Below are 25,062 nucleotides of genomic sequence, written 5' to 3' on the forward strand. Positions count from 1 at the left end.
AGCACTTTCCCCCGCGACACACGACGGGCCTGTGGAACTCATTGCTACAGGACGTCGCATAAGGCCAAGGACTCAGCAAATCCCAGGCTTCCAAAACGCCCCTTTGCCAGGACACTTACATGAAGGACGACAGGGATTAAGGCAGCTGGTTTGCTGGGACGGCTGCCGCTTTCAAGCTGGCCAGCCTGTTTCTTTGTGCTCCCTGCCCCCCAGGGTCGGTCGGTTTGTCTCCACCAGTCGCAGGGACCATCTTTTTGTTCCATGTCTGTACAGTGCCTGGCGCAGGGCGGCCCGGACCCGGCCCGCCTAGGAGCGGATGCAAGGCAAGTATCAGTAATGAACGATAATAAGGAGCATGAGGGGGGGGGCATGAGTATCTGGGAGAGGGTGGAGCAGCGAAAGGTTAATTTAAGAGTTAATTTAAAGGGTTAAAGGTTAAATTAAGGGTTAATTTAAAGGGTCCCCGTTATGGGAGGAGAGAGACTGAACAGCTGAGGAATTATATCAGGCCACCACTAGGGGGTGCTGTTCCCGTCCCATACCCCGCACCCTCCAATGGGCTGGGACAGGAAGGGTTAATTTAAAGCGACTCCCTGCCTCCCTCCCCTCCTCCTATGGGCTGATTTAATGACCAGCTAGAAAAGCTCCCGGATGTCACCACCAGGGGGCGCCGTATCCCCCAGGGGCTGGGGCGCGAAGGGTGAATTTAAAGGGGTCCCCCAGGGACAGGGGTGGAGGGGAATACGTGGGCAGTTCCAGCATGTCACCACCAGGGGGCGCTGTACCCCCCCCCAGGGGCTGGGGAGCGAAGGGTTAATTTAAAGGGGTCCCCTGGGGACAGGGGTGGAGAGGGAGGGAAAGCTAGGAAGTTCCACGGCGTCACCACCAGGTGGCGCTGCCCCTCCCCATAGCCCCCCCGCTCCCACTCTCCCCGCCTGCAAAATACCGCCCCCCACACACACACCCCCACGCCAAATCTCCGCTCGCTCACTCGCTCTCCAGCTCTCTGCCCACCCCGACCCCACCCCCGAACCCCATGGGCGGCGCCAGCCAGTGAGCCAGGGGACCCAGGCGTCCGGCGAGAGGGTCCCCCGCACGCGCGCCCACGGGGTGCCATGGGGTCCCCCCAGGAGTACCAGGCGTCGTGGTGGGTTTACCTGCTCCACCAGGTGCCCCGCACCAATTTCCAGTTCGAGGCGGTGGAGAGCAGCTTCGCCCCCCAGGACAGGGAGTACCAGCAGGTAAGGGGGTCACGGGGGGGCAGGAAGACGGAGGTGCCGGGGCGGGGGGGGAAGAGATGGACAGAAACAGGCAAAAAGGTGGGGAGAGATGGAGAGAAAGAAAAAGGGAGGGAGAAAGAGAGAGATGGATGGAGCAGTGTGTGTGTTGGAGGAAGGGGATGGACAGAAGGAAACAGGAGGGATGGAGGGATGAAGGGGAGACATGGATGGAGCAGTGTGTGTGTTGGAGGAAGGGGATGGACAGAAGGAGACAGGAGGGATGGAGGGATGAAGGGGAGACATGGATGGAGCAGTGTGTGTGTTGGAGGAAGGGGATGGACAGAAGGAGACAGGAGGGATGGAGAGATGAAGGGGAGACATGGATGGAGCAGTGTGTGTGTTGGAGGAAGGGGATGGATAGATGGAGAGAGGAGGGATGGAGGAGAGATGGATGGAGCAGTGTGTGTGTTGGAGGAAGGTGCTGGACAGAAGGAGACAGGAGGGATGGAGGGATGAAGGGGAGAGATGGATGGAGCAGTGTGTGTGTTGGAGGAAGGGGATGGACAGAAGGAGACAGGAGGGATGGAGGAGAGATGGATGGAGCAGTGTGTGTGTTGGAGGAAGGGGATGGACAGAAGGAGACAGGAGGGATGGAGGAGAGATGGATGGAGCAGTGTGTGTGTTGGAGGAAGGGGATGGACAGAAGGAGACTGGAGGGATGGAGGAGAGATGGATGGAGCACTGTGTGTGTTGGAGGAAGGGGATGGACAGAAGGAGACAGGAGGGATGGAGGAGAGATGGATGGAGCAGTGTGTGTGTTGGAGGAAGGGGATGGATAGAAGGAGACAGGAGGGATGGAGGAGAGATGGATGGAGCAGGGTGAGTGTTGGAGGAAGGGGATGGATAGAAGGAGACAGGAGGGATGGAGGGGAGAGGTGGATGGAGCAGTGTATGTGTTGGAGGAAGGGGATGGATAGAAGGAGACAGGAGGGATGGAGGGATGAAGGGGAGAGATGGATGGAGCAGTGTGTGTGTTGGAGGAAGGGATGGACATAAGGAGACAGGAGGAATGGAGGAGAGATGGATGGAGCAGTGTGTGTGTTGGAGGAAGGGGATGGACAGAAGGAGACAGGAGGGATGGAGGAGAGATGGATGGAGCAGTCTGTGTGTTGGAGGAAGGGGATGGACAGAAGGAGACAGGAGGGATGGAGGAGAGATGGATGGAGCAGTCTGTGTGTTGGAGGAAGGGGATGGACAGAAGGAGACAGGAGGGATGGAGGGATGAAGGGGAGAGATGGATGGAGCAGTGTGTGTGTTGGAGGAAGGGGATGGACAGAAGGAGACAGGAGGGATGGAGGGATGAAAGGGAGAGATGAATGTAGCAGTGTGTGTTGGCAGAAGGGGATGGATAGAAGGAGACAGGAGGGATGGAGGAGAGATGGATGGAGCAGTGTGTGTGTTGGAGGAAGGGGATGGACAGAAGGAGACAGGAGGGATGGAGGAGAGATGCATGGAGCAGTATGTGTGTTCGAGGAAGGGGATGGATAGATGGAGACAGGAGGGATGGAGGGGAGGGATGGATGGAGCAGTGTGTGTTGGAGGAGGGGATGGACAGAAGGAGACAGGAGGGATGGAGGGATGAAGGGGAGACATGTATGGAGCAGTGTGTGTGTTGGAGGAGGGGATGGATAGAAGGAGACAGGAGGGATGGAGGAGAGATGGATGGAGCAGTGTGTGTGTTGGAGGAAGGGGATGGACAGAAGGAGACAGGAGGGATGGAGGGATGAAGGGGAGACATGGATGGAGCAGTGTGTGTGTTGGAGGAAGGGGATGGATAGAAGGAGAGAGGAGGGATGGAGGAGAGATTGATGGAGCAGTGTGTGTGTGTTGGAGGAAGGGATGGATAGAAGGAGACAGGAGGGATGGAGGGATGAAGGGGAGAGATGGATGGAGCAGTGTGTGTGTTGGAGGAAGGGGATGGACAGAAGGAGACAGGAGGGATGGAGAAGAGATGGATGGAGCAGTGTGTGTTGAAGGAAGGGGAATGGAGGGATGAAGAGGAGAGATGGATGGAGCTGTGTGTGTGTTGGAGGAAGGGGATGGATAGAAGGAGACAGGAGGGATGGACGGGGAGAGGAGGGCAGGACACAGAAAGAGGAAAGGGATGGACCAAAGGAGGAAGAAAATGAGGGCGGGATGGGGACGGACAGACCAGAGCGATGGAGGGACCCGAAGGAGAGAAAGAGAGAGGAGGAGAGAGACCGGCAGCATGAGGGAGGAAGAGAAGACTCGTGAGCCAGGCCCCGACGCAGGGACAGACCGGGGGGGGGGCAGAGGGAGTGCTGAGCCGGAAAGGGGGCACAGTGGAGGCAAGCAGGGGTGGAGGGGACATTTCTGTGTCCTGGGTCTAGCCTGGCAGTGGGGCCAGCGGGGGTGGGGGGGAGGTAATTGTCTGGGGTGGGGGTTTAATCTCTTGTTATGCTGGGAGCCCCCTGTTATGTGTACTGGGGGAGGCTGTAGGGGGTGGGGGGTCTACTCTACTTCAGAGGTAACCGTCCAGGGCCCCTCCAATGGGGGCAGCTCCTCCCCCTACAGTGGAGTGTGGGCGGTGGGGGGGGGTGTCTGTCTGTCTGTCCATCTATCCCCAGAGCTATCTGTCTGTTCCCACTCACTCAGCTCTATCCATCCATCCATCCCACCGCTCTGTCTGTCTGGCCATCCACCCCCACACTCCTCTACCTCCATCTCCATCCCTCCATCCATCCCATCTCTCTGTCTGCCTAGCCATCCATCCCCACACTCCTCTACCTCCATCCCCATCCCTCCATCCATCCCACCCCTCTGTCTATCTGGCCATCCATCCCCACACTCGTCTACCTCGATCTCCATCCCTCCATCCATCTCACCCCTCTGTCTATCTGGCCATCCATCCCCACACTCTTCTATCTCCATCTCCATCCCTCCATCCATCCCATCCCTCTGTCTGTCTGGCCATCCACCCCCACACTCCTCTACCTCCATCCCCATCCCTCCATCCATCCCACCCCTCTGTCTATCCGGCCATCCATCCCCACACTCGTCTACCTCGATCTCCATCCCTCCATCCATCTCACCCCTCTGTCTATCTGGCCATCCATCCCCACACTCTTCTATCTCCATCTCCATCCCTCCATCCATCCCATCCCTCTGTCTGTCTGGCCATCCATCCCCACACTCCTCTACCTCCATCTCCATCCCTCCATCCATCCCATCCCTCTGTCTGTCTGGCCATCCATCCCCACACTCCTCTACCTCCATCTCCATCCCTCCATCCATCCCATCCCTCTGTCTGTCTGGCCATCCATCCCCACACTCCTCTACCTCCATCCCCATCCCTCCATCCATCCCATCCCTCTGTCTGTCTGGCCATCCATCCCCACACTCTTCTACCTCCATCTCCAGCCCTCCATCCATCCCATCCCTCTGTCTGTCTGGCCATCCACCCCCACATTCCTCTACCTCCATCTCCAGCCCTCCATCCATCCCATCCCTCTGTCTGTCTGGCCATCCATCCCCATCCCTCCATCCATGTGTCTTTTCATCCCTATTTCAAACTCAACCACTTAGACGGTGACGTTAGCTATATATAGAATAACATTAACATGTTACCCCCACCCCACCCCGAAAAACTTCTTGTGTATTTTTGAGCCGCCCCCTAGTTCCCCTGTCCATGAACCTGCCACTTCCTCTCAAGGGGGCTTGGGGGAGACCGAGGAACCATCTGCACCCCGGAGCAGAAGGTCTCCGTGTTCCTAGGTGGTGAATTTGCCCCATGTGCTGGGCAGCACATTGTTTTGGCTTTACATATTAAAGTGGGGATGGAGTCCCCCATCTGGACTGATTCCCAGACACCTAGATTTGCAGGTAACCCTGCATGACCCAGGCCTGAGAGATTCCTGCAGTGAAGAGCCATGAAGATGCCCCAAGGCCTGGAGAAGATGAGCATGGGGCGTCCGGTGAAATTAAAGGGTGGTGACTTCCCAAGTGATCCAAGGCAAGGTGTCGTTGGCCTGTGGAACTCCTGGCCACCGGGTGGGGTAGGGGCCAGTAACTTAGCAAGTTAAGGAGGGCTAGATGGGCACCAAGAATATCCAGAGCTGTCGTTAACGAGGATCCAAATTCCGGCCGGGCAATTCAACCTCCGGCTTACACCGCGCTCGCCGCTCCGAGATTAGGATGAAAACTGTTTGGTCGCAGGTTCTCTTGCCTTTGTGGCCGTGGTGTTCTTAGACCTTCCTCGGAATCATCTGGGCAAGGGGCCTGAGCCAAAGTGGCCCGAAAGCCCGTCTCGGGGCTGGTCCTTGGAGGGTTTTAAGAACAAGTGGAACAAACGCCAGCCGGAGCTGATCTAAGTTGCCTTGGAGATGGAGTCATGATCCCTTAAGGTCTCTTCCGGCCCCACAGTTCTAGGATAACACGCGGAGAAATTGACCGGACGAGCGCGTACGAAATAAACCGATGCGCAGTGGATGGGAGGAAGGACATCCCCATGCCTCATCTGAGCACAGGTCACGTTCACCCCGGCTTTGAGCGCCGTTACCTGCAGTCGACTCACATTTTGCAGCCCCAAACAGAGACAGTGGGAAATGTCCCTGTGAATGGGGGGGCTGCCCCACACTGTCTGAGAAAGGACCAGTTGCCCAGATAGTCCCACAGCTGAGGGGAATTAAGTGACCTGAGCGACCCATGACTGGGATGCTGCAGACCTTGGACACTGGTAAGAGGGTCTTCGAGCTGGATCCTGGAGTGAAGGGTGGGCCCAGGCTCCCCTGCCAGGCACTGGGTAAGGGGCTGGGCTGTGGGATGGTTCATCCCGTTTGACTTTGATACCCCGGGAGGGGGAAAGCGCGTCGTGAGCACGGAGGGCCAAGCCACGATGAGGGAGCACTCCAAGTCGCAGAGAGAGAGAGGCTGCGGTGTGCACGACCAAGCGACAGAAGGGGGCATCGGACCTGGAAGGAACTAATTCCCAGAGCAGCCAGGAGGGGGCGCCTTAACAGCGAGCGAGCCCCGTGACAGCCCTGACAAGGCAGGGGATGAATTAGGGGAGTTGAGCCCAGGTGAGCCCAGAAGGTGATCCACCCCCCAAGGCTGTGGAGGAAGCTGGGGGATGATGCCCCCAAATCTGGTGATCGGTCAGACCCTGAGCATAGGAGCAAGATGTCACCAGCCAGGCTACTGGACCAAGCTGAACCAAAATATGGGCCCCTCTGATTGTGGTATAAACGTGTCCTCACACAGGGAGCCACCCCCACATAGCGACAGCACATCCAACCTAGTTCTGGAATAGCATCTCCATGTAGACTCGAGGCACTCACTTGATTGGGCCCAGCTAAAAGGGGTGACTTTTCCGCGGCCTAGAAATCCAGAAGGAAGCAGGACTGGAAGGGCACAGAGTGCAGTCCTCTGCTATAGCTCCATCTTCAAACCACTTAGGCTGATCCAGATGGTTAGAAACTTTCTTCTAATTTCCAGCCTCAGTTTATCCATGCCCATTTGTTCTTGAGCCAGGCACTGTTCTTCGGTTTCAACACACCTTCTCCCTCCCTGCTGTTTGCCCCCCTGAAAGCAATCGGATCCCCTCCCAGCCTCCATTGTAAGCTAAACATGCCAAACTCTTTGAGTTTCTTCTCGTAAAATCGACTGTCCAGTCTCCGGATCATCCCAGCAACTGATCCAGTTTGGGTTCCTTGTTCTTGCCACTGAGAGGCCAGAATTAGACATGGCATCCCAGAAAAGCTAAAGCGAGATGAGAAATATCTACGGTGCAAACTTTTTACCAGTGCGGATAATGAACCATCACAAGAGTCTCCTCTAGGGATGAGGTAGAGTCTCCAGTCCTTAGAGTCTGATCTACTGGATCTTTTCTTCCGTCACATTAGTGCAAGCGAATTAACTCAACTGAGTCGAAACGCCTTCTCAGCGCTCCTTAAGACCCATCTTCAAAGACTTGTCTACACACAATCATGGTCCCACTATAACTCTTCTGGTCTAGCTAAGCCATCCTTTCCCTTGGAGGGGCTGCAGGAATACGGGTTGCTTATACTGCTATAGCTATTCCTGTCTGGGAAAGGGAATAAACTGTACGGGTATCAAGCAGCGTAGCCTAATGGATAGTCCCAGACTGGGACTAAAGAGACCTTGTTCTGCTCGGGGACTTTGGTCAGGTCACTGCCTCAGTTAATGGGGATAATTACACTGACCTCCTTTGTCAGGTGCTTTGAGATCTACCAATGGGCTATTAAACCTCAGACTTCCGGCTTAAGCCAAGATCTTCACTACAAGATTAGGATGGAAGCTACGTGGGTGCAGGTTCTTACACATCGGCGACCAGGAAGTTCTGAGACCTCCCTCTGGTAGGGAAAGACCGAGGTAGTTTGATTCTGACACTGACGGTGTACCCCAGATCTACAGCAAACGGCATTCCCGTGGGTGCAACATTGCCCATGGACGTGGCCTCTCTGAAAGTCTGCGTTGGCTGCTTTGAGAGTCAGACCATCGGAGGCACTGCCCCAACTCACTGCTTTTATATCGGGTTTAGGGCGCCTGTGGACAGACTCAAACAGAAGTAACAAAGTGTGAATTCAAAAAATAAAAGTAGCTGATCCAAAAGATCAAGAGGCAACTTGACTAGGACGTAGGACGTAGGAGGACCTTCCCGGGGGGGGGGGGGGGGGGGCGTATCAGCTGCTCTTTGACCTGGTGGTGGCAGGCAGAGGACACAAGGGCTGGAAGCCAGACACCGTCAGACTGGGAAGAAGGCACCAGGTTTGAACAGCGAGGGGGGAGTAACTCAGCTGAGTCAAAGTGCCTTGTTGGGACAAGCCACCAAGGGAAGTGGCAGAGTCTATCTCTCGATGGCCGATCGACCTCCTCCCAAGCCCCCGATCTGGGGGTTTGGCCCCATTGCCTCAGACTATTGACACCAGCTGGGGATCGATCTCTGGGCAGATTAAGGCCAAATCTGGCCTCCACCCGCACTCCTGCCCTGGGGATTACGAGATGCAAATATCAAAAGTGCTGCTTCTTTTTTTTAAACAAAATGCAAATTAGCTGGGAATTAACGTGGATCAGGAGTCGGCTGCGTAACGGGGGGGCAGCTTGTTTATGAGCTTTAATCCTATCCATCCCTCCCTCCCCCCACACACCTCCATCCCTCTTTCCCTCCCCTGCATCTATCCCTCCCTCTCCACACTCCCCTCCATCCATCCCTCCCTCCCCCCACACCCCTCCATCCCTCCTTCCCTCCCCCAAACTCCTCCATCCATCCATCCACTCCCCTGTATCTATCCCTCCCTCCCCCCACACCCCTCCATCCATCCCTCCCTCCCCCCACACCCCTCCATCCCTCCTTCCCTCCCCCAGACTCCTCCATCCATCCATCCACTCCCCTGCATCTATCCCTCCCTCCCCCCACACCCCTCCATCCATCCATCCCTCCCCGCACACTCCTCCATCCCTCCCTCCCCCACACTCCTCCATCCATCCATCCACTCCCCTGCATCTACCCCTCCCTCCCCCCACACCCCTCACACCCCTCCATCCATCCCTCCCTCCCCCCACACTCCTCCATCCATCCATCCATCCATCCACTCTCCTGCATCTATCCCTCGCTCCCCCCACACTCCTCCATCCATCCCTCCCTCCCCCCCAAACCCCTCCATCCCTCCTTCCCTCCCCCACACTCCTCCATCCATCCATCCACTCCCCTGCATCTACCCCTCCCTCCCCCCACACCCCTCACACCCCTCCATCCATCCCTCCCTCCCCCCACACTCCTCCATCCCTCCCTCCCTCCCCCCACACCCCTCCATCCATCCATCCACTCCCGTGCATCTATCCCTCCCTTTCCCCCCCACACTCCTCCATCCATCCATCCACTCCCCTCCATCCCTCCTTCCCTCCCCCCACACCCAGGGAGCCAGATTTCCTGGTGATTCCCTTGGCAGGCAGAACCAGGAGCCGAGCTCTGGATTCGCTGCTATGTAGGTCACCGGGGGCCCCCCGCGCGGCAGAGCCAGGCACGGGGCAGCCGCTCAGCCATCCGTCCCCCCAGGCGCCCCTCCTGTCCCCACGCGGCCCTCCATCCCCACACACAGCCCCCATCCCTCCCCCCGTCCCCACACACAGACCCCCATCCCCACACATAGCCCCCATCCCTCCCTCCATCCCCACTCTCAGCCCCCATCCCTCCCTCCATCCCCACACAAAGCCCCCATCCCTCCCTCCATCCCCACGCTCAGCCCCCATCCCTCCTTCCATCCCCCCACACACAGCCCCCCATCCCCAAACATAGCCCCCATCCCTCCCTCCATCCCCACGCTCAGCCCCCATCCCTCCTTCCATCCCCCCACACACAGCCCCCCATCCCCAAACATAGCCCCCATCCCTCCCTCCATCCCCACGCTCAGCCCCCATCCCTCCCTCCATCCCCCCACACAGCCCCCATCCCTCCCCCCGTCCCCACACACAGCCCCCCATCCCCACACATAGCCCCCATCCCTCCCTCCATCCCCACGCTCAGCCCCCATCCCTCCCTCCATCCCCCCACACAGCCCCCATCCCCACACATAGCCCCCATCCCTCCCTCCATCCCCACACACAGCCCCCATCACTCCTCCCGCACCTCTCCATCCCCACACACAGCCCCCATCCCTCCCCACGCACCCCTCCATCCCCACTGTCAGCCCCCATCCCTCCCTCCATCCCCACACACAGCCCCCATCCCTCCCCCCATCCCCACACACAGCCCCCCATCCCCACACATAGTCCCCATCCCTCCCTCCATCCCCACACACAGCCCCCATCCCTCCCCACGCACCCCTCCATCCCCACACACAGCCCCCATCCCTCCCTCCATCCCCACACACAGCCCCCCACCCCTCCCTGTCCCTCCCTCCCTCCCCACACACACCCATCCCCATCACTCTATCCCTACCCATCCATCCACCCCACGTGCCCCTCCATCCCCACGCACCCCTCCCTCCATCCCCACACACAACCTCCCATCCCTCCCTCCCTCCCTCTATCCCTGCCCATCCATCCCGCCATGCGCCTCCTCCGTCCCCATCCCTCCATCCCTCCCCACCACCCATCCCCATCCCTCTATCTCTACCCGTCTGTCCCCCCAACGTGCCCCTTCGTCCCCACACACCCCTCCCTCTGTCCCCATGCGCCCCTCATCCCTCCCTCCATCCCCCCACACACCCCTCCATCCCTCCCCATCCCTCCGTCCCCATGCACCCCTTCATCCCCCCCCCACAGACCCCCATCCCTCCCTCCATCCCCACACATAGCCCCATGGGCCTCTGCCTGCCCACCACCCCCGCTGCCGGCTGGGAACGGGCCACAGCCCCACGGGCCCCCACCTACCCCCGCCACCTGCTGGGCCAAAGTAAACGGCACTGGGTTGTCTCTGCATCCCCATGCATGCTCCTCTGTCTGTCTGTCCATCCATCACGCCCCCCCCATGCCCCCATACCCTCCGTGTCCGTCCCCACACGCCCGTCACTGGACGGACAGGTGTAGGGGAGGGATGGGTGGGTGGATGGAGGGTGCGTGGGGAGGGAGGGACAGACAGACAGACAGACGAGCTGTATTTCTCTGACTGGCAAGCCCTGGCCGCTCTCCAGCAGAAGCAGGCTGTGAAATGTCTCTCAGCTCCCCCCGCCCCCCGCCCACGGCGCCCCCCCGCCCCCTCCCCCGCACGCTGCCAGCTGCTGTGGGGTGGGGGCCTGGCCCACGCAGTTTCCCTGGGGGCGGTTTCACCCTCTAAGCCTGGAGCAAACTGAGAGCAGCTGTAATCTGCTGGGCCAGGCTTGTGTTTGCCTGAGGGGGTCGGGGCAGGAGATTGGGGCTGGCTGGGAGGATAGGCACAGGGCCGGGCGCCCTGGACATGCCCTCATCTGCCCCCTTTGGGCCCTGGGGGGCAGGGATTGTCACAGGGCCGGGCACCTTCTCCTAGAAATATAGGCGAGAACCCAGGAGTCCTGGCTCCCAGCCCCCCCTGCTCTAACCACTAGACCCGGCACCCCTCCCAGAGCCAGGGAGAGAACCTAGGAGTCCTAGGTCCCAGCCCCCCTGCTCTAACCACTGGACCCCGCACCTCTCCCAGAGCCGGGGAGAGAACCCAGGAATCCTGGCTCCCAGCCCCCCTGCTCTAACCACTGGACCCCGCACCCCTCCCAGAGCCGGGGAGAGAACCCAGGAGTCCAAGCTCCCAGCCCCCCCGCTCTAACCACTGGACCCCGCACCCCTCCCAGAGCCGGGGAGAGAACCCAGGAGTCCTGGCTCCCAGGCCCGCCCCCCCCCGCCCCGCTCTCTAACCACTGTCTGTGGGTTGATCTGCGTCTGTCTGTCCGTCCCCCAGGCCCTGCTGCTCCTGGCCAGCGTGGCCGGGCTCTGCCTGGCGATCAGCCTGGGGCTGATCTGCATCCACCTGATCCGGTTCTGCTGCTGCGACCCGGAGGACGAGGACGAGCCCAAGCCGCAGAGGGTTTGCTGCGTCACCTGGAGCTGCGTGGCCGCCATTGTCATCTGCTGGTGGGGACCCGGGGAAGGGGGGGAGACGGATGGGGCTGGGGGGTCAGAGCCCCCCCAACCTGTGTGAGAAGGTGGGGGGACTGGGCAATGTCGGCTGAGGCCCCAACAAACTCGCTTCAGGAATGGTTCCAGCATGGGATGGGAGCCGGTGCCCCCTAGAGGGGACAGGCCCCGGGCCCCATTCCCTGCCCCCCTGAGCCAGCCAGTCCCTGCCCTGGGGCCAGGTGGGAGCCGGCGCCCCCTAGAGGGGACAGGCCCCGCGCCCCATTCCCTGCCCCCCCCCCCGAGCCAGCCAGTCCCTGCCCTGGGGCCAGGTGGGAGCTGGCGCCCCCTAGAGGGGACAGGCCCCGGGCCCCATTCCCCGCCCCCCTGAGCCAGCCAGTCCCCGCCCTGGTGCCGGATGGGAGCCGGCACCCCTAGAGGGGACAGGCCCCGAGCCCCACTCCCCGCCCCCCATTCTCTAAGCCTTTGCTAAGGAGGCTGCTGGGGTTGGTATCTGTCCTCCCCGCCCCCCGCCCCCCCCCCACTCGCAGCCTCCCTGGGTCCATCAGACTCCCCATTGTCCTGGCTTTGTCTGGCACTGGCTGTCAGTGCCCCCCCTCCCCTCCTGACCCCCAGCTACCATAAAGAGCTGCTTGTTTCCTGGCGCTATAGGAAGCCGGGTCCCTTTTCTCCCCCTGGCCCCGGCCCCGGCCTTGGTCCCCCGGCTCCTTTGTCTCTTTGTTCTGCCATGGCCGTGCCCCCGCGTGGTCCCCCTGGCCCCCCCATCCTTGCCAATCCCCCCCCCCCTTCACTGCCACACAGGGGGAAAAACAAAACTTCCCAGCTCCGGGCGCCAAGGCAGAAGGCCAAGTTCATGGGACAAAAACACAGTCAGTCCCCCTCCCGCACCAGAGCTGGGGATGGAACCCAGGAGTCCTGGCTCCCAGCCCCCCCACACTCTGACCACTAGCCCCCACTCCCCTCTCACTGCAGGGAATTTCACCAGACTCTCCTTTCTCCGGGCTGGGTTATTGAGTCTCTCCTCCCCCATCCCAGCCCCATACCCCCCCTCCCTGGGGGTCGCTGGCAGCCCCCTGAGAAGGAGCCAGGCTGGGGGGAGAAGGGCCCCATTGAGAGCCCAGCCCTGGGCCATTCAGAGAGCGGACAATGGGCCCCTCTGTGTGCCAGGGGCTGGCTGGGGGGCGGGAGCCCAACTCCCCTGGGCTCAGACCCAGGCCAGCTCCTGAGCAGCCGGGCCGCAGACAGGGCGGGACCAAACCCCAGAGCGCCCTGGTCCCATTGCTACGCGGAGGGGAGTGGGGTCTAGTGTTAGAGGGAGCGGGGCTGGGAGCCAGGACGCCTGGGTTCTCTCCCTGCCCCTCTCCCACCCAGCTTGGCTCGGTGATGGGGAAAGAAACTGGCTCCGCGCCCCCCGCCCCCCATGGCTCCTGCCCTGCAAGGAAGGGGCCTCATTAGCGTGACAATGGGGCTATGGAGGGGGCGGTTGCCATGGCAGCAGGATTTTGGGAGCCAGCCAGCCTCAGTCACAGACAAATGGAATGGGGGGGTATGGGGGGGGATGGGAGGCATGGGGGGAAGGTACGAGGGGGAGGGCGATGGAAGGGTCCAGCAGGGGATGGAGGGGGATGGGGACGGAGTGGTCGGGCGGGATGAGGGGTACGAGGGGGAGAGGATGGAGGGGTCTGGGGGTGAATGGTGGGGAATGGGGGGATGGCGGGGAATGGGGGGCATGAGGGGGTATGGGAGGTATGAGGGGGATAAGGGGGATGGAGGTGGGGTTGGGAGGTACGAGGGGGATGGGTACAGAGGGGGTGGGGTTGGGAGGTATGGGGGGATGGAGGGGTCTGGGGGGTATGGGAGGTACGAGGGGGAAGGAGGGGGAGTTGGGAGTTATGGGGGGGATGGGAACAAAGGGGGGTGGGGTTGAGAGGTATGGGGGGGATGGAGGGGTCCGGGGGGTATGGGAGGTACAAGGGGGAGGGAGGGGGAGTTGGGAGTTATGGGGGAGTGGGGTAGGGAGGGGTCCAGGACAGTCCGTGGGGGGCTGATCAGTGGCTGCTGCCCCAGAGCTCGAGGGGTGTCTCCGGCAGGGCGCCTCTCTCGTTATCCGCAGGGCTGTAATTACCCCACCCCCCATTCTGATTGCTGGGGGGGGGCGGATCTGGCTGTCAGGAGCCTGCTGCCTCCTGGGGGTGGGGGCCAGTGACAGCTGGATGGGCCTGTGGGTGTGATGCGGGGGTGGGATCCCAGGCTGGCAGGGCCCAGCTCCCCCCCTCCCGCTGCCCCCCTCCCCTCTGTGCTAAGAAGCTTATGGGTCTTCATCCGTCATCCCGGCCATCGCCCCCCCCGCCCCCCCCACCTCCTCTCCCCAGCTGAACTCTGCCCCATGCCTGTCCCCCTGCCCCCAGGCCTGGGGGGCGCCCGGGGGGGGGCTGGAGCGCCAGTGGGATGGGGCTGAGCTGGGGGGGTGGGACTCGTCCCCCCACCGGTGCTGACCGCCCTTGTGCCCCCCCCCCAGTGCAGGGATCGGCCTGGGCTTCTACGGGAACAGCGAGACCAACGACGGGGTCGGGCAGGTCACGGCCGCGCTGCTGGACGCCAACCTGACGCTGCAGAGCGCCGACGCGCTGGTGAGCCCCCCCTGTGCCCCCCAGGCCCCCCCTGTGCCCCCCAGGCCCCCCGTACGCCCCCTATGCCCCCCACTGCCCTCTTACCTCCCCCTCTGCCCCCCCAGCCCCTAATGCCAACCTGACGCTGCAGAGCGCCGACACGCTGGTGAGCCCCTCCTGTGCCCCCCCAGGCTCCCCCTGTGCCCCCCACTGCCCTCCTACCTCCCGCTGCACCCCCCAGCACCAGCCACCCGCTGCAAGGCGCGGACACACTGGTGAGGCCCCTGTGCCGCATGCCCCCCCCACTCCCCACTGCCCCCCAAAGCTCCCAGAGCCCCACTCCCCCCCCCCCCGCTAGCTGCCCAGGGAGCGACTCCCCCACCCTGTGCAGCGCGGGGACCCTGCACACACGGGCGGGGGAAGCGTGTGAGGGGGCATATGGCAACACGCAGGCGTGTGGGAGGGGTGACACCCCGCACACGCGTGGGGGGGTGGCATGATGGTGACACACATGTGGGGAGGCATGACGGTGGAACATGCGTGTGAGGACAGGCGTTGATGGTGGCACACATGTGGGGGGAGGCAGGACGGTGTCATGCGTGGGGGGGAGGCATGACACAGCACACGCGTGGGGGGGAGGCGTGACGGTGGCCCACGTGTGGGGGAGGCTTGACCAGGACACATGCGTGTGGGGGGGAGGCATGACACAGCACACGCATGGGGGGGAGGCGTGACCATGACAAGCCACGTGGAGGGGAGGCGTGACGGTGGCACAAACATGGGGGAGGCGTGACGGTGACACACGCATGTGCCGGGCGCCTGACCCGGGCCCCTTCCCCCCCAGGTGCGCCAGACGCTGGGGCTGCTGTCGGGGGCCGTGGGGGGGGACCTGACGCGGCTGGAGGAGGCGCTGGCCCCCCGCACCGAGTTCGTGGCCGTCGTGCGCAACACGCGGCGCCAGGCCGAGGCCGTGGCCCAGATCCTGGCGGGTCTCCCCTTCTGGGGGGCCCTGGGGGGCAGCCCCAGCCAGCTGGCCCACGGCCTGGCCTACCTGGAGGACTACAGGTGAGACCGGGAGACGGGAGGGAACAGGGGGGGTCCTGAGAGCTGCCTCCCCCCTCCAGGTGGCTGGCGGGGGGCGGGGGATGGAGGGGGAAGGGGGGGCTGGACTCACCCCTGGGCCCCCCCTCCCCCCCAGGTGGCTGGCGGGGGGCGGGGGAGGCAGGAGGGCTGGGCTCACCCCTGGGCCCCCCCTCGCCCCCAGGTGGCTGGCGGGGGGCGGGGGAGGCAGGGGGGCTGGGCTCACCCCTGGGCCCCCCCTCGCCCCCCAGGTGGCTGGCGGGGGGCGGGGGAGGCAGGAGGGCTGGGCTCACCCCTGGGCCCCCCCTCGCCCCCCAGGTGGCTGGCCTATATCCTGCTGCTGCTGCTGGACCTGGCCATTGGCCTCTTCACCCTGCTGGGGCTGGCGAAGCAGATCAAGTGGCTGCTGGTCGTGTGAGTCGGGGGAGACCTGGGGGGCGGGCGGGGGGGCAGCTGCAGTCACTGGGACCCGATCCCCCCCCTCACAGCCCCCATCTTCTATTTACCAGCCCAACAGCCCCCTCCCCCCAAATCCCCCCTCCTCCCCTGCCCCCCACTGTCCCCCGTCTTCCCTTCACCATCCCCACAGCCCCCTCCCCCAACCCCCCCATCCCTCCACAACCCCCATTGTCCCACCTCCCCCACCATCCTGCCTCACAGCCCCCCTGCCTGGTGATGAGAGGGGAATGGGGTGCAGTGGTTAGAGCGGGGGTGGGGGCTGGGAGCCAGGACGCCTGGGTTCTCTCCCTGGCTCTGGGAGGGGGCAGGGGTGAGAGGCTGTTTCTCCCTGCCCCACAGGCTGGGGGAGGGGCTGAGTTGGGCCTTTCCCAGCTCCTGACTCCAGTGTCTCCCCTCCCCCCTCCCCCCAGAATGACTGTGATGAGTTTCTTCGTTCTCATCCTGAGCTGGGGCTCCCTGGGGCTGGAGATGGCAGCAGCTGTGGTGAGTGAAGGGCTGGCTGGTGGGGGGGACGCGGTTGTGGGTCTCAGCCCCGTTCTCGCCACGCCAGGAGATCAGTGCCTCCTGGGGCTGCGGGTCGGGAGTGAGGGGCACCGGCAATTACTCTGAATATTATCTCAGGAGGGGTATGCCATGAAAGGGTTAATCCTCCCCCGCACCCCATTAAAGATAACCGGGGCCAGGGCAATTAAATTATCTCACCTTAGAGAACCCAGGCTGCCCCCCAACCCCCGCCCCAGCCCTGCCGGTGCCCCTCACTCCCGACCCGCAACCCCCTGCTAGTCCCACCCTGGGCTCCCCCCAGCCCTGCCGGTGCCCCTCACTTCCCACCCGCAGCCCCCTGCTAGCCAAGCCCTGGGCTCCCCCCAGCCCTGCCGGTGCCCCTCACTTCCCACCCGCAGCCCCCTGCTAGCCAAGCCCTGGGCTCCCCCCAGCCCTGCCAGTGCCCCTCACTTCCCACCCGCAGCCCCCTGCTAGCCCGGCCCTGTCCCCCCCCAGCCCTGCCGGTGCCCCTCACTCCCCACCTGCAGCCCCCTGCTAGCCCGGCCCTGTCCCCCCCCAGCACTGCCAGTGCCCCTCACTCCTGACCCGCAGCCCCCTGCCTCCCCAGCCCTGTCCCCCCCGAGCCCTGCCGGTGCCCCTCACTCCCGACCCGCAGCCCCCTGCCAGCCCAGCCTTGGGCTCCCCCCTGTGCCCAGACCTGATTCTTAGCTGATTACTCCCCCCCTCTCCCCCCCAAACAGGGACTCAGCGATTTCTGCTCTGACCCAGACGGCTTCGTCCTGAACCTGACCCAGGCCAAGACAGACCTTAACCCAGGTAGGCACTAGAGGCAGGAGGCCAGGCTAGATGGGCCCATGGGTCTGATGGGGGCGGGGGAGGGGAGACCAGACTAGAGGGGCCCATTATTAACCCCTTCCTTCTCCACCCCCCCAGCAGAAATCCTCCAGTACTATCTCGCCTGCAGTCTGGACGTCCCGAACCCCTTCCAACAGGTGAGACCCCAACGACTCACCCGTGAACCGAGCTGGCTGGGGCTCAGACTGGGCCGGGTGGGGGAGGGGCACACCAGCACCACCAGCAGGGAGGCCTGGGCTCTGGATTCTGGGGGCTGAGTGTGTGGGGGGAGCCCCAGGGCCGGGGTGGCAGGGGGCTGCGGGTCGGGAGTGAGGGGCACCGGCAGGGCTGTGGCAGGGGAGCCCCAGGGCCGGGGTGGCAGGGGGCTGCGGGTCGGGAGTGAGGGGCACCGGCAGGGCTGTGGCAGGGGAGCCCAAGGCCGGGCTAGCAGGGGGCTGCGGGTCAGGAGTGAGGGGCACCGGCAGGGCTGGGGGGGATAAGGGGGGGGCCTCTACCTGAACCCACCACTAGAGGGCGCCAGACACAGTCGTGCAGCCGGTTTGTTGCTGACCAGCAGCTCCTGGGGCCGGAGCCGGGGCGGGGGGGAGGGAGCCGCAACCCCGCTCCCATCTGCGCCCCCCAATCCCGCTCTCACCCCCCAGAGGCTGACCATGTCGCAGCGGGCGCTGTCCAGCATCCATTCCCAGCTGCATGGCCTGGAGAGAGAAGCTATCCCACAGTTCCCCGCGGCAGAGGTCAGTGCAGGCTAGGGAGTAAAGCCAAGGGGGTGGGGGGACGGGCGGGGAGCCCGGACGCCTGGGTTCCATCCCTCTCTCTCCCTCCCCCAGAGGAACCTGGTGTCTGTGCAGGGCACCCTGAACACCACGGAGAGCAACTTCCACCAGCTGGTCGCGCTGCTCAACTGCCGGGGACTTCACAAGGTATCGGCTCCTGTCCCCCCGGGGGTGTCCCGCTGCCGGGCCCCCCTCTGGCAGCATTCCCCCCCCGGCTATGGTAGCTCCCCCAGGCTCCGCTCCCCTGAGCTGTGGTAGCCCCCCCGGGGCTATGGTAGCTCCCCCCAGGGTCCGCCCCCCGGGCTGTGGTAGCTCCCCCCAGGCTCCGCCCCCGGGGCTGTGGTAGCTTCCCCAGGCTCCGCCCCCCTGAGCTGTGGTAGCCCCCAGGCTCCGCCCCCGGGGCTATGGTAGCTCCCCCCAGGCTCCACCTCCCTGAGCTGTGGTACTCCACCCAGGCTCCGCCCCTGGGGCTATGGTAGCTCCCCCAGGCTCCGCCCCCGGGGCTGTGGTAGCTCCCAGGCTCCGCCCCCTGGGCTGTGGTAGCCCCCAGGCTCTGCCTCCCTGAGCTGTGGTACTCCCTCCAGGCTCCGCCCCCTGGGCTATGGTAGCTCCCCCCAGGCTCCGCCCCCGGGGCTGTGGTAGCCCCCAGGCTCTGCCTCCCTGAGCTGTGGTACTCCCTCCAGGCTCCGCCCCCTGGGCTATGGTAGCTCCCCCCAGGCTCCGCCCCCGGGGCTGTGGTAGCTCCAAGGCCCCGCCCCCTAGGCTATGGTAGCTCCCCCCAGGCTCCGCCTCCCTGAGCTGTGGTACTCCCTCCAGGCTCCGCCCCCCGGGCTATGGTAGCTCCCCCCAGGCTCCGCCCCCTGGGCTATGGTAGCTCCCCCCAGGCTCCGCCCCCGGGGCTGTGGTAGCTCCCAGGCTCCGCCCCCTGGGCTATGGTAGCTCCCCCCAGTCTCTGCCCCCCTGGGCTGTGGCAGCTCCCCCCAGGCTCCGCCTCCCTGAGCTGTGGTAGGCCCCAGGCTCCACCTCCCTGAGCTGTGGTAGCTCCCCCGGGGCTATGGTAGCTCCCCCCAGGCTCCGCCCCCTGGGCTATGGTAGCTCCCAGGCTCCGCCCCCCAGAGGGCCGGTGATGCCGTCTCTCCCCCAGGGCTACGTGGACGCGCTCAAGGGGCTCTGTTATGACGGCATGGAGGGGCTGCTCTTCCTGCTGCTCTTCTCCCTCCTCTCGGCCCTCGCCTTCACCACAGCCGTCTGCAGCCTGCCCCGCGCCTGGGAGAGGTTCCAGAGCAGGTGGGCAGGGCCAGGCGCAGGGGGCGGGGCCTCTGAGGGGGTGGAGCCGAGCGGGCAGCAGGGGGTGGGGCGCAGCTGGGTATAGGGGGTGGGACATCTAGGGTGGGAGGGCAGTTCTGCTTGTGGTGGGTGGGGCCACTCACAGTGGGGGTGGGGCATCTGGGGTGGGGATGGTTGGGACAGGTGGGTGGAGCTTCTCAGAGTGGAGGGAGTGGGCGGGGCATCTGGGATGGGCGGGGCATCTGGGATGGGCGGGACTGCCAGCAGTGGGGGGCGGGGCCTGTTGTGGCCGGGCAGCAGGTTGCCGGGGGGAGGGGGAGGCGGGGGGGGGTGGTTCTGGCAGGGGCGGGGCATCTGGCCAGGGGGCGGGAGCAGTCACGGCGGTGGGCGGGTATCTGGGGGGGACGGGCAGGGGGACATGTCATGTGGGGGGGAGCATCGCCAAGCAGCCCCCCGCCAACCCCCCCTCTCCGGCCGGCAGGGACGCGGCCTACGAGGACACAGAGGACGACGACCCCTTCACCCCTCAGGCACGTAGCCCCCCGCCCCGCTCCAGCCTGCGCCTCTCGGCCCCACCCATTTCCAACGCCCCCGTCTCACAGTACATGTGAGTAGCCCCCATCCCCTCCCCCCACCCCCCCACGGACCGCAGCCGGGGGCTGGGCTGGGGGCCGGCGGGCGCTGGGCGTCTGTCCTCGCTCCCCACCCTGTGTCTGTCTGTCCCACCCCACTGGCCGGCTGGCCCCGCTGTGGTTCTCCTTCCCCCTTGCACCCGTCTCTCCGTTTGTTTGTCCACCCACCCGTCCGACCCCGTTACACCCCCGTCCCTCCATCCGTCCCTTTGACCATCCAGCCATCCACCCCCAGCTACCCCTCTCTCCGTTCCCTCTCTCCCTCATTCCCCTGTCGCTGTCGCTCTTCTCATCCATCCGTCCGTCCATCCCCTTCCCCCCCCCCCCCCCCCGGCTTCCCCTGCCCCTGCAACAGCTCCATCTCGGCTGCGCCGGCACTCACCAGACCCCGGCCTGCCTGGGACTTAGGGGTCAGGTGCCCCAGTGCTGAGCTGGGCCAGGTGCTGATGGGTGCCCCCTCCATATTGCCCCCTGTCCTGCCTTGCTGGATGGGGGAGGGCAGTCCAGGGGACCCTCCCCAACCATCAGTGGGCCCTGCCCTCCCCTATGGGCCCCTCCAGCCAATCTCTGTCCCTTTCTGCAATTAAAGCTATCCCCCCCGAGCCACCACTGGGAGGCACATGGCAACCGCCTCCCCCTCCCCCGCCCCCACCCACCCTCCCACACACACTGTCCGGTTGTTTCTGGATTCACTCTGCCCAGAGCTCGAAGGGTTACTTATAACAATACCAGCTAGTGGGGGATGGGCCTCTAAGACTGTTCAGACCAGATCAGACCCATGGACCCATCTAGCCTGGTATCCCGGCTGCTGCCCTGGTTCAGACCCGTGGGCCCCTCTAGCCCGGTATCCCAGCTGCTGCCCTGCGACAGAGCCATGGGCCCATCTTGCCCAGTATCCCGGCTGCTGCCCTGGTTCAGAGCCATGGGCCCATCTAGCCCAGTATCCTGGCTGCTGCCCTGTGACTGAGCGATGGGCTCCTCTAGCCTGGTATCCCAGCTGGCCTCTCTTAAATAGATTCCCAGCCCCAGTTAAACCAAGACATCCAGCTGTTTCTCTCTGCCCCCCCCCGCCCCGCCCCCAATCACCAGTGGGCAGCCCTGGGTTCGATGACCGAGCCCATGGCACGGCCCTGCAGAGATTTGGGGGGGAGGGGGAAGCTGGGGGTAGAGTGATGTCACACACACCCCCAGTTTGGGGACCTGGCTCTCGGAGGGGGGGCAGGATTCTCTCCACCCCCACCCCCACCCCCGGCCCTCCCAACTAGCGCTTGTCTCGCTCTCCTCAGCAGGAATCAAAGCGGTTTGTTCAGTGGCAGTCCTCGATATGATAGCGTGCCCCTCCTGGACCGGCACTCCCCGCCCCCCTCGGTAAGTCTCTCCCCTCCCCAGCCTGTGCCCCCACTCCCGGGGAGGCGAGAGGGATCCCCCAGGGGATAACCTGGCACTGTGGGGCCGCTGTGCCCCCTTAACTCACTGGCCTGGGCTGTCTCACACAGTGTCACCCCAGTGACAAGCTGCGAACCTTCTGCAGGCACTGTGATCACTCAGCCAGCAGCATGGGCAGGTCCCCACACCCCAGCAACATGGCATGACAGCTCCCTGAACCTCTCAGAGAGGGACCCCAGCCAGTCGCCCCAGCCTGGCACCCCAGAAATACACCGTCTTCCACTGCTCGGGGACTCCCTCGGACGGTGCAAGCTGATTCATTAGTTTACCGTTCCGGCAAAAGGGGAGTGGATCCACACTGGTTTGAGTAAAATATCAAACAGGTTTATTAACTCCAGCAAGACAGAGTGTCAGTGACTCTTGGTAGCAGGCTTAGAGAGCAGAGTCAGTTACCTAAGAAATAAAACTAGAAACGGCATCTCAATTTAACCGTCTGAGCAAGATTTGAACCAAACAACCTCTCCCGCTAACAAGCAGCTCACTGCTCCTCACTACACAGGCCGGGTTCCCTTCCAGCCTGGGACCAGGCTCCCTAGCTCAAAGTCTTTGTCTTCTGGACGGTTTCCCGGGTGTGGAGATGGGGGAGGAGAGAGGCCAAGTGTGGATGTCACTGTCCCTTTTTTTATACTTTCTTCCAGCTGCTAGAAAGATCCTCGCCGGTCAGGCAGCCCCCATTGGTTGGGCAGTTCAAAAAAGAACTAGATAAGTTCCTGGAGGATCAGTCCATCAATGGCTATTGGCCAGGATGGGCAGGGATGGTGTCCCGAGCCTCCCCACCTCAGGGATTATCAGTAGCACACAGACAGCAAAACTCCCCACACAATGGGAGCACACACAAGCCAACAGGACTTGCGTTCAAATGATGCCTCACAAGGCCTGCTTTGTACCAAACATCATAATCCCATCCCAGGGGTGAATGCTGGGGTTCCAGGAGGCTGCTTTGACGGACAGAGAGTCACATCGTCCCCTCCAGCCTATCCCCCACACCACCATCTCTCTCTCATCTCTCCCCCCCATCTCTCTCTCTCCCCCTCCCCCCCAGTACTCACCCAGCATGCAGGCATCTTACGTCGGCGCCAGCCAAGAGGAACCAGGCCCCCGATACTGAATGGACTTCCTGACCTAGAATCCGACCCACAGCCCCCACCCCTGACTAACACATGGACCGGCTGCCCTCTTCCCTCCCCCCACGTGCTGCTGGGCCTGACAGAACCAAACAGGGGGGGAAGGAGAGAGACCAGGGCTGCGCCCCCACCCCCACACCCCCACCATGGCTACCTCCTGCTGACCCGTCCCTCCGTCTATCTGGGTTTGATGCCCGGGGTCTGTGCCCCTGAGAAGGGGGAGGGGCTGAAGGAAGAGGGTTCCCCCATAAGAATCCGAGGGGGGAGAAAACAGGAGGAAAGCGAAAGAATGAATGGAGGAGTGAAAGAATGAGCATGAGAGGGCAGAACAGATGAATGGAGGAAGGAGAGAGTGTGAGAGTGAAAGGGAAGGAAAGAAGAAGTGAAAGAGTAGAGTGAATGGATGGGGGGAAGAATGAAGTGAAAGGGGAAAGAATGGAAAAATTAAAGAGATGAATGAATGAATGAATGAGCAAAAAGAGTTGAAAGAATAGGAGAAGGAATGCGTGGAGAAAAGAAGGAAGAGAGAAAGAAGGAAGGAAAAAAGTGAAAAAAAGCAAAAAAACGGTGAAAGAAGGAGGGGGGAAAGAATGAAAGGCCAGAAAGAAGGAGCAAAAGGAGGAACGAGAGAGTGAACGGATGAATGAGTGGGAGAAGAACAAATGAGAGAAAAAGAAAAGAACTCAAAGCTTGCCTGAACTGCACGGGAGCGTGAAAGAGACAGAGGGAAGGAATGAAGTGTGAAAAAACAGAGCGAAAGAACGGGGGAAAGATAGAAGAAAGATGGGGTGGGGAAAGAAAGAGTAAAGGAATGAAGGAGTGAAAAAGAACAAATGAAAAGGAGCCCATCAAAAAATGAGGGAACGAGAGAGCAAGGGGGCAAGACAGAGAGAGCAGTGGCCAGACAGACAGACAAGTGAGCCTGGCCAGCCCCGGGGCCGGGCCAGCCCCAATTAACGTCTAACCCCCCCCGCTGTAGGGGGCTAGCCCCCGGCCCCCGGGTTGTAGAACAGAGACCTGTAGGCAGAGGAGAGGTGACTGGTGTGAGCTGGGGGGGGGGACCCCACCTGCCGTCCCAATTAGCGCCTCAGCCACTAACAAGCCTTCGATCCAGAGGAAAGAGAAATAAAAGGGAAATTTTATTTTAAAGGGAGCTGCGTGTGCGCTTTGATTTGCCTCTCCTCTAGAGGGCGCCAACCCTGATCCGGCCCCAGCGTGGGGACTGGCTGGCTCAGAGGGGCAGGGAATGGGGCACGGGGCCTTTCCCATCCATGGGTCGCTGGCTCCAATCTGGCCCCAGGTGAAATGAGTTCAGCCGCTGTCCCCTGTCAGGCCAATCCATGTCATGACTGACACAAATGGGGCCCCAGAACCAAGGCCAAAGGGGCCCCAGAACCTGAATGCCCCTCTGCCCCCTAATGGGGGCCGCCCTTGGGGTGGAAGCACGGGGAGGCTGGTCCCCACTGTTAACACTCCATAGCCCATGGCAGGAGGGGGAGGAGGGGGAAAGCTGGCATCTGGTTGGCCACTGTCAGACGCAGAAGCCCTAGCTTCCACCTCTTCCCCTCCCAGAGCTGGAGATAGAACCCAGGAGTCCTGGCTCCCAGCCTCCCCCACTCTCACCACTAGACCCTGCTCCCCTCTCAGAGCAGGGGATAGAACCCAGGAGTCCTGGCCACCCCTCCGTGCTCTCAGCACTAGACCCCTGTCACAGACTCCCAGGCCCCGTTCTCTCGGCTCGGTATGGCCCCTGGGAGAACCCCCTTCGGTGTGAGAGCCCCCTCCCCCGAGGGTCATCCTCATTCTCTGGGGTTAGGCCCTCGGGCCCCACCACCTCCTGGGGCTGCACCTCTGAGCCTCCAGCCCTCCTGGCTCTCTCCCTGAGCCCCCTCGGGGAGGCCACTCGCTCTGGCCCCATAGCGCTGTCTACACCGAGGGTTAGGTGGGTGTAACTGCGTTGCTCCGGGGTGTGGATTTCCCCCCACCCCTCGAGTGATGTAGTTATACTGGTATCGGTCTGTAGCATAGACCTGGCCAGAGAAAAATGTTCCCGGCAGCTGTTTTTATTTCCTTCCAGAATTTCAAGCGGCTGGGACAACCAGATTTGCAGGTCGCCTCTTCACGGGGCAATTAGCAACGTTTTTGTGTTGTGATGTCTGTGTTTCACCAGCCTTGGTGATGGGCAGGGGCCGATCCCTGCAGCGGGCAGCGCCGTGGATCCAGAGCAAACCTTTTATTACAGCCAGGAAGCAAAAACTTGGAGAAAGAAATTCAAAGTGAGATTAACGCTGGCAGGAACTTGCATCAAGTCTAAACACGGTGTTATAAGCCTAGCACCCCGCTGAGCCCTCCCGACACCCCAGGGAGTGGGACGTTTCCAGCAACGAATGTGGCAGTGCTCAGCTGAGGCCCAAAGCTTTGGGAAAGGCTGGCATCAGGTCAGCCACCATCACACGGAGGAGTCCTGGCTCCCACCTCCCTCCCAGAGC

At 62.8% G+C, this 25,062-nt stretch overlaps 1 protein-coding gene across 5 annotated transcripts; it reads left to right on the forward strand.

The window, feature by feature from the left end:
• The first annotated feature begins 1,026 nt into the window (after positions 1 to 1,026).
• Positions 1,027 to 23,337, forward strand: TTYH1 (tweety family member 1). Of its 5 annotated transcripts, none has more exons than XM_074937372.1 (14): positions 1,028 to 1,241; positions 11,629 to 11,801; positions 14,323 to 14,434; positions 15,258 to 15,478; positions 15,812 to 15,907; positions 16,363 to 16,435; positions 17,197 to 17,272; positions 17,390 to 17,448; positions 17,953 to 18,045; positions 18,139 to 18,231; positions 19,229 to 19,371; positions 19,853 to 19,978; positions 21,293 to 21,371; positions 22,492 to 23,337. In XM_074937372.1, the coding sequence occupies exons 1-14, from the start codon at positions 1,116 to 1,118 to the stop codon at positions 22,555 to 22,557; spliced, it is 1,536 nt and encodes a 511-aa protein (XP_074793473.1). In that variant the 5' UTR covers positions 1,028 to 1,115; the 3' UTR covers positions 22,558 to 23,337. The 5 variants fall into 5 exon arrangements, with proteins under 5 accessions (XP_074793476.1, XP_074793473.1, XP_074793474.1 ...); XM_074937373.1 differs by having other exon boundaries at positions 1,031 to 1,241; positions 17,393 to 17,448; XM_074937376.1 differs by having other exon boundaries at positions 1,032 to 1,241; positions 19,853 to 19,901.
• The last annotated feature ends 1,725 nt before the right edge of the window (positions 23,338 to 25,062 follow it).

This window comes from Natator depressus, chromosome 23, assembly GCF_965152275.1.
Source record: "Natator depressus isolate rNatDep1 chromosome 23, rNatDep2.hap1, whole genome shotgun sequence".
NCBI lineage: Eukaryota > Metazoa > Chordata > Testudines > Cheloniidae > Natator > Natator depressus.

Coding starts and splice junctions, on each gene's coding strand:
- TTYH1 (XM_074937372.1), top strand. CDS start 1,116: ATGGGGTCCCCCCAGGAGTACCAGGCGTCGTGGTGGGTTTACCTGCTC. Junction 16,436..17,196: donor TGGAGATGGCAGCAGCTGTG/GTGAGTGAAGGG, acceptor CCCCCCAAACAG/GGACTCAGCGATTTCTGCTC. Junction 17,449..17,952: donor TCCCGAACCCCTTCCAACAG/GTGAGACCCCAA, acceptor CTCACCCCCCAG/AGGCTGACCATGTCGCAGCG.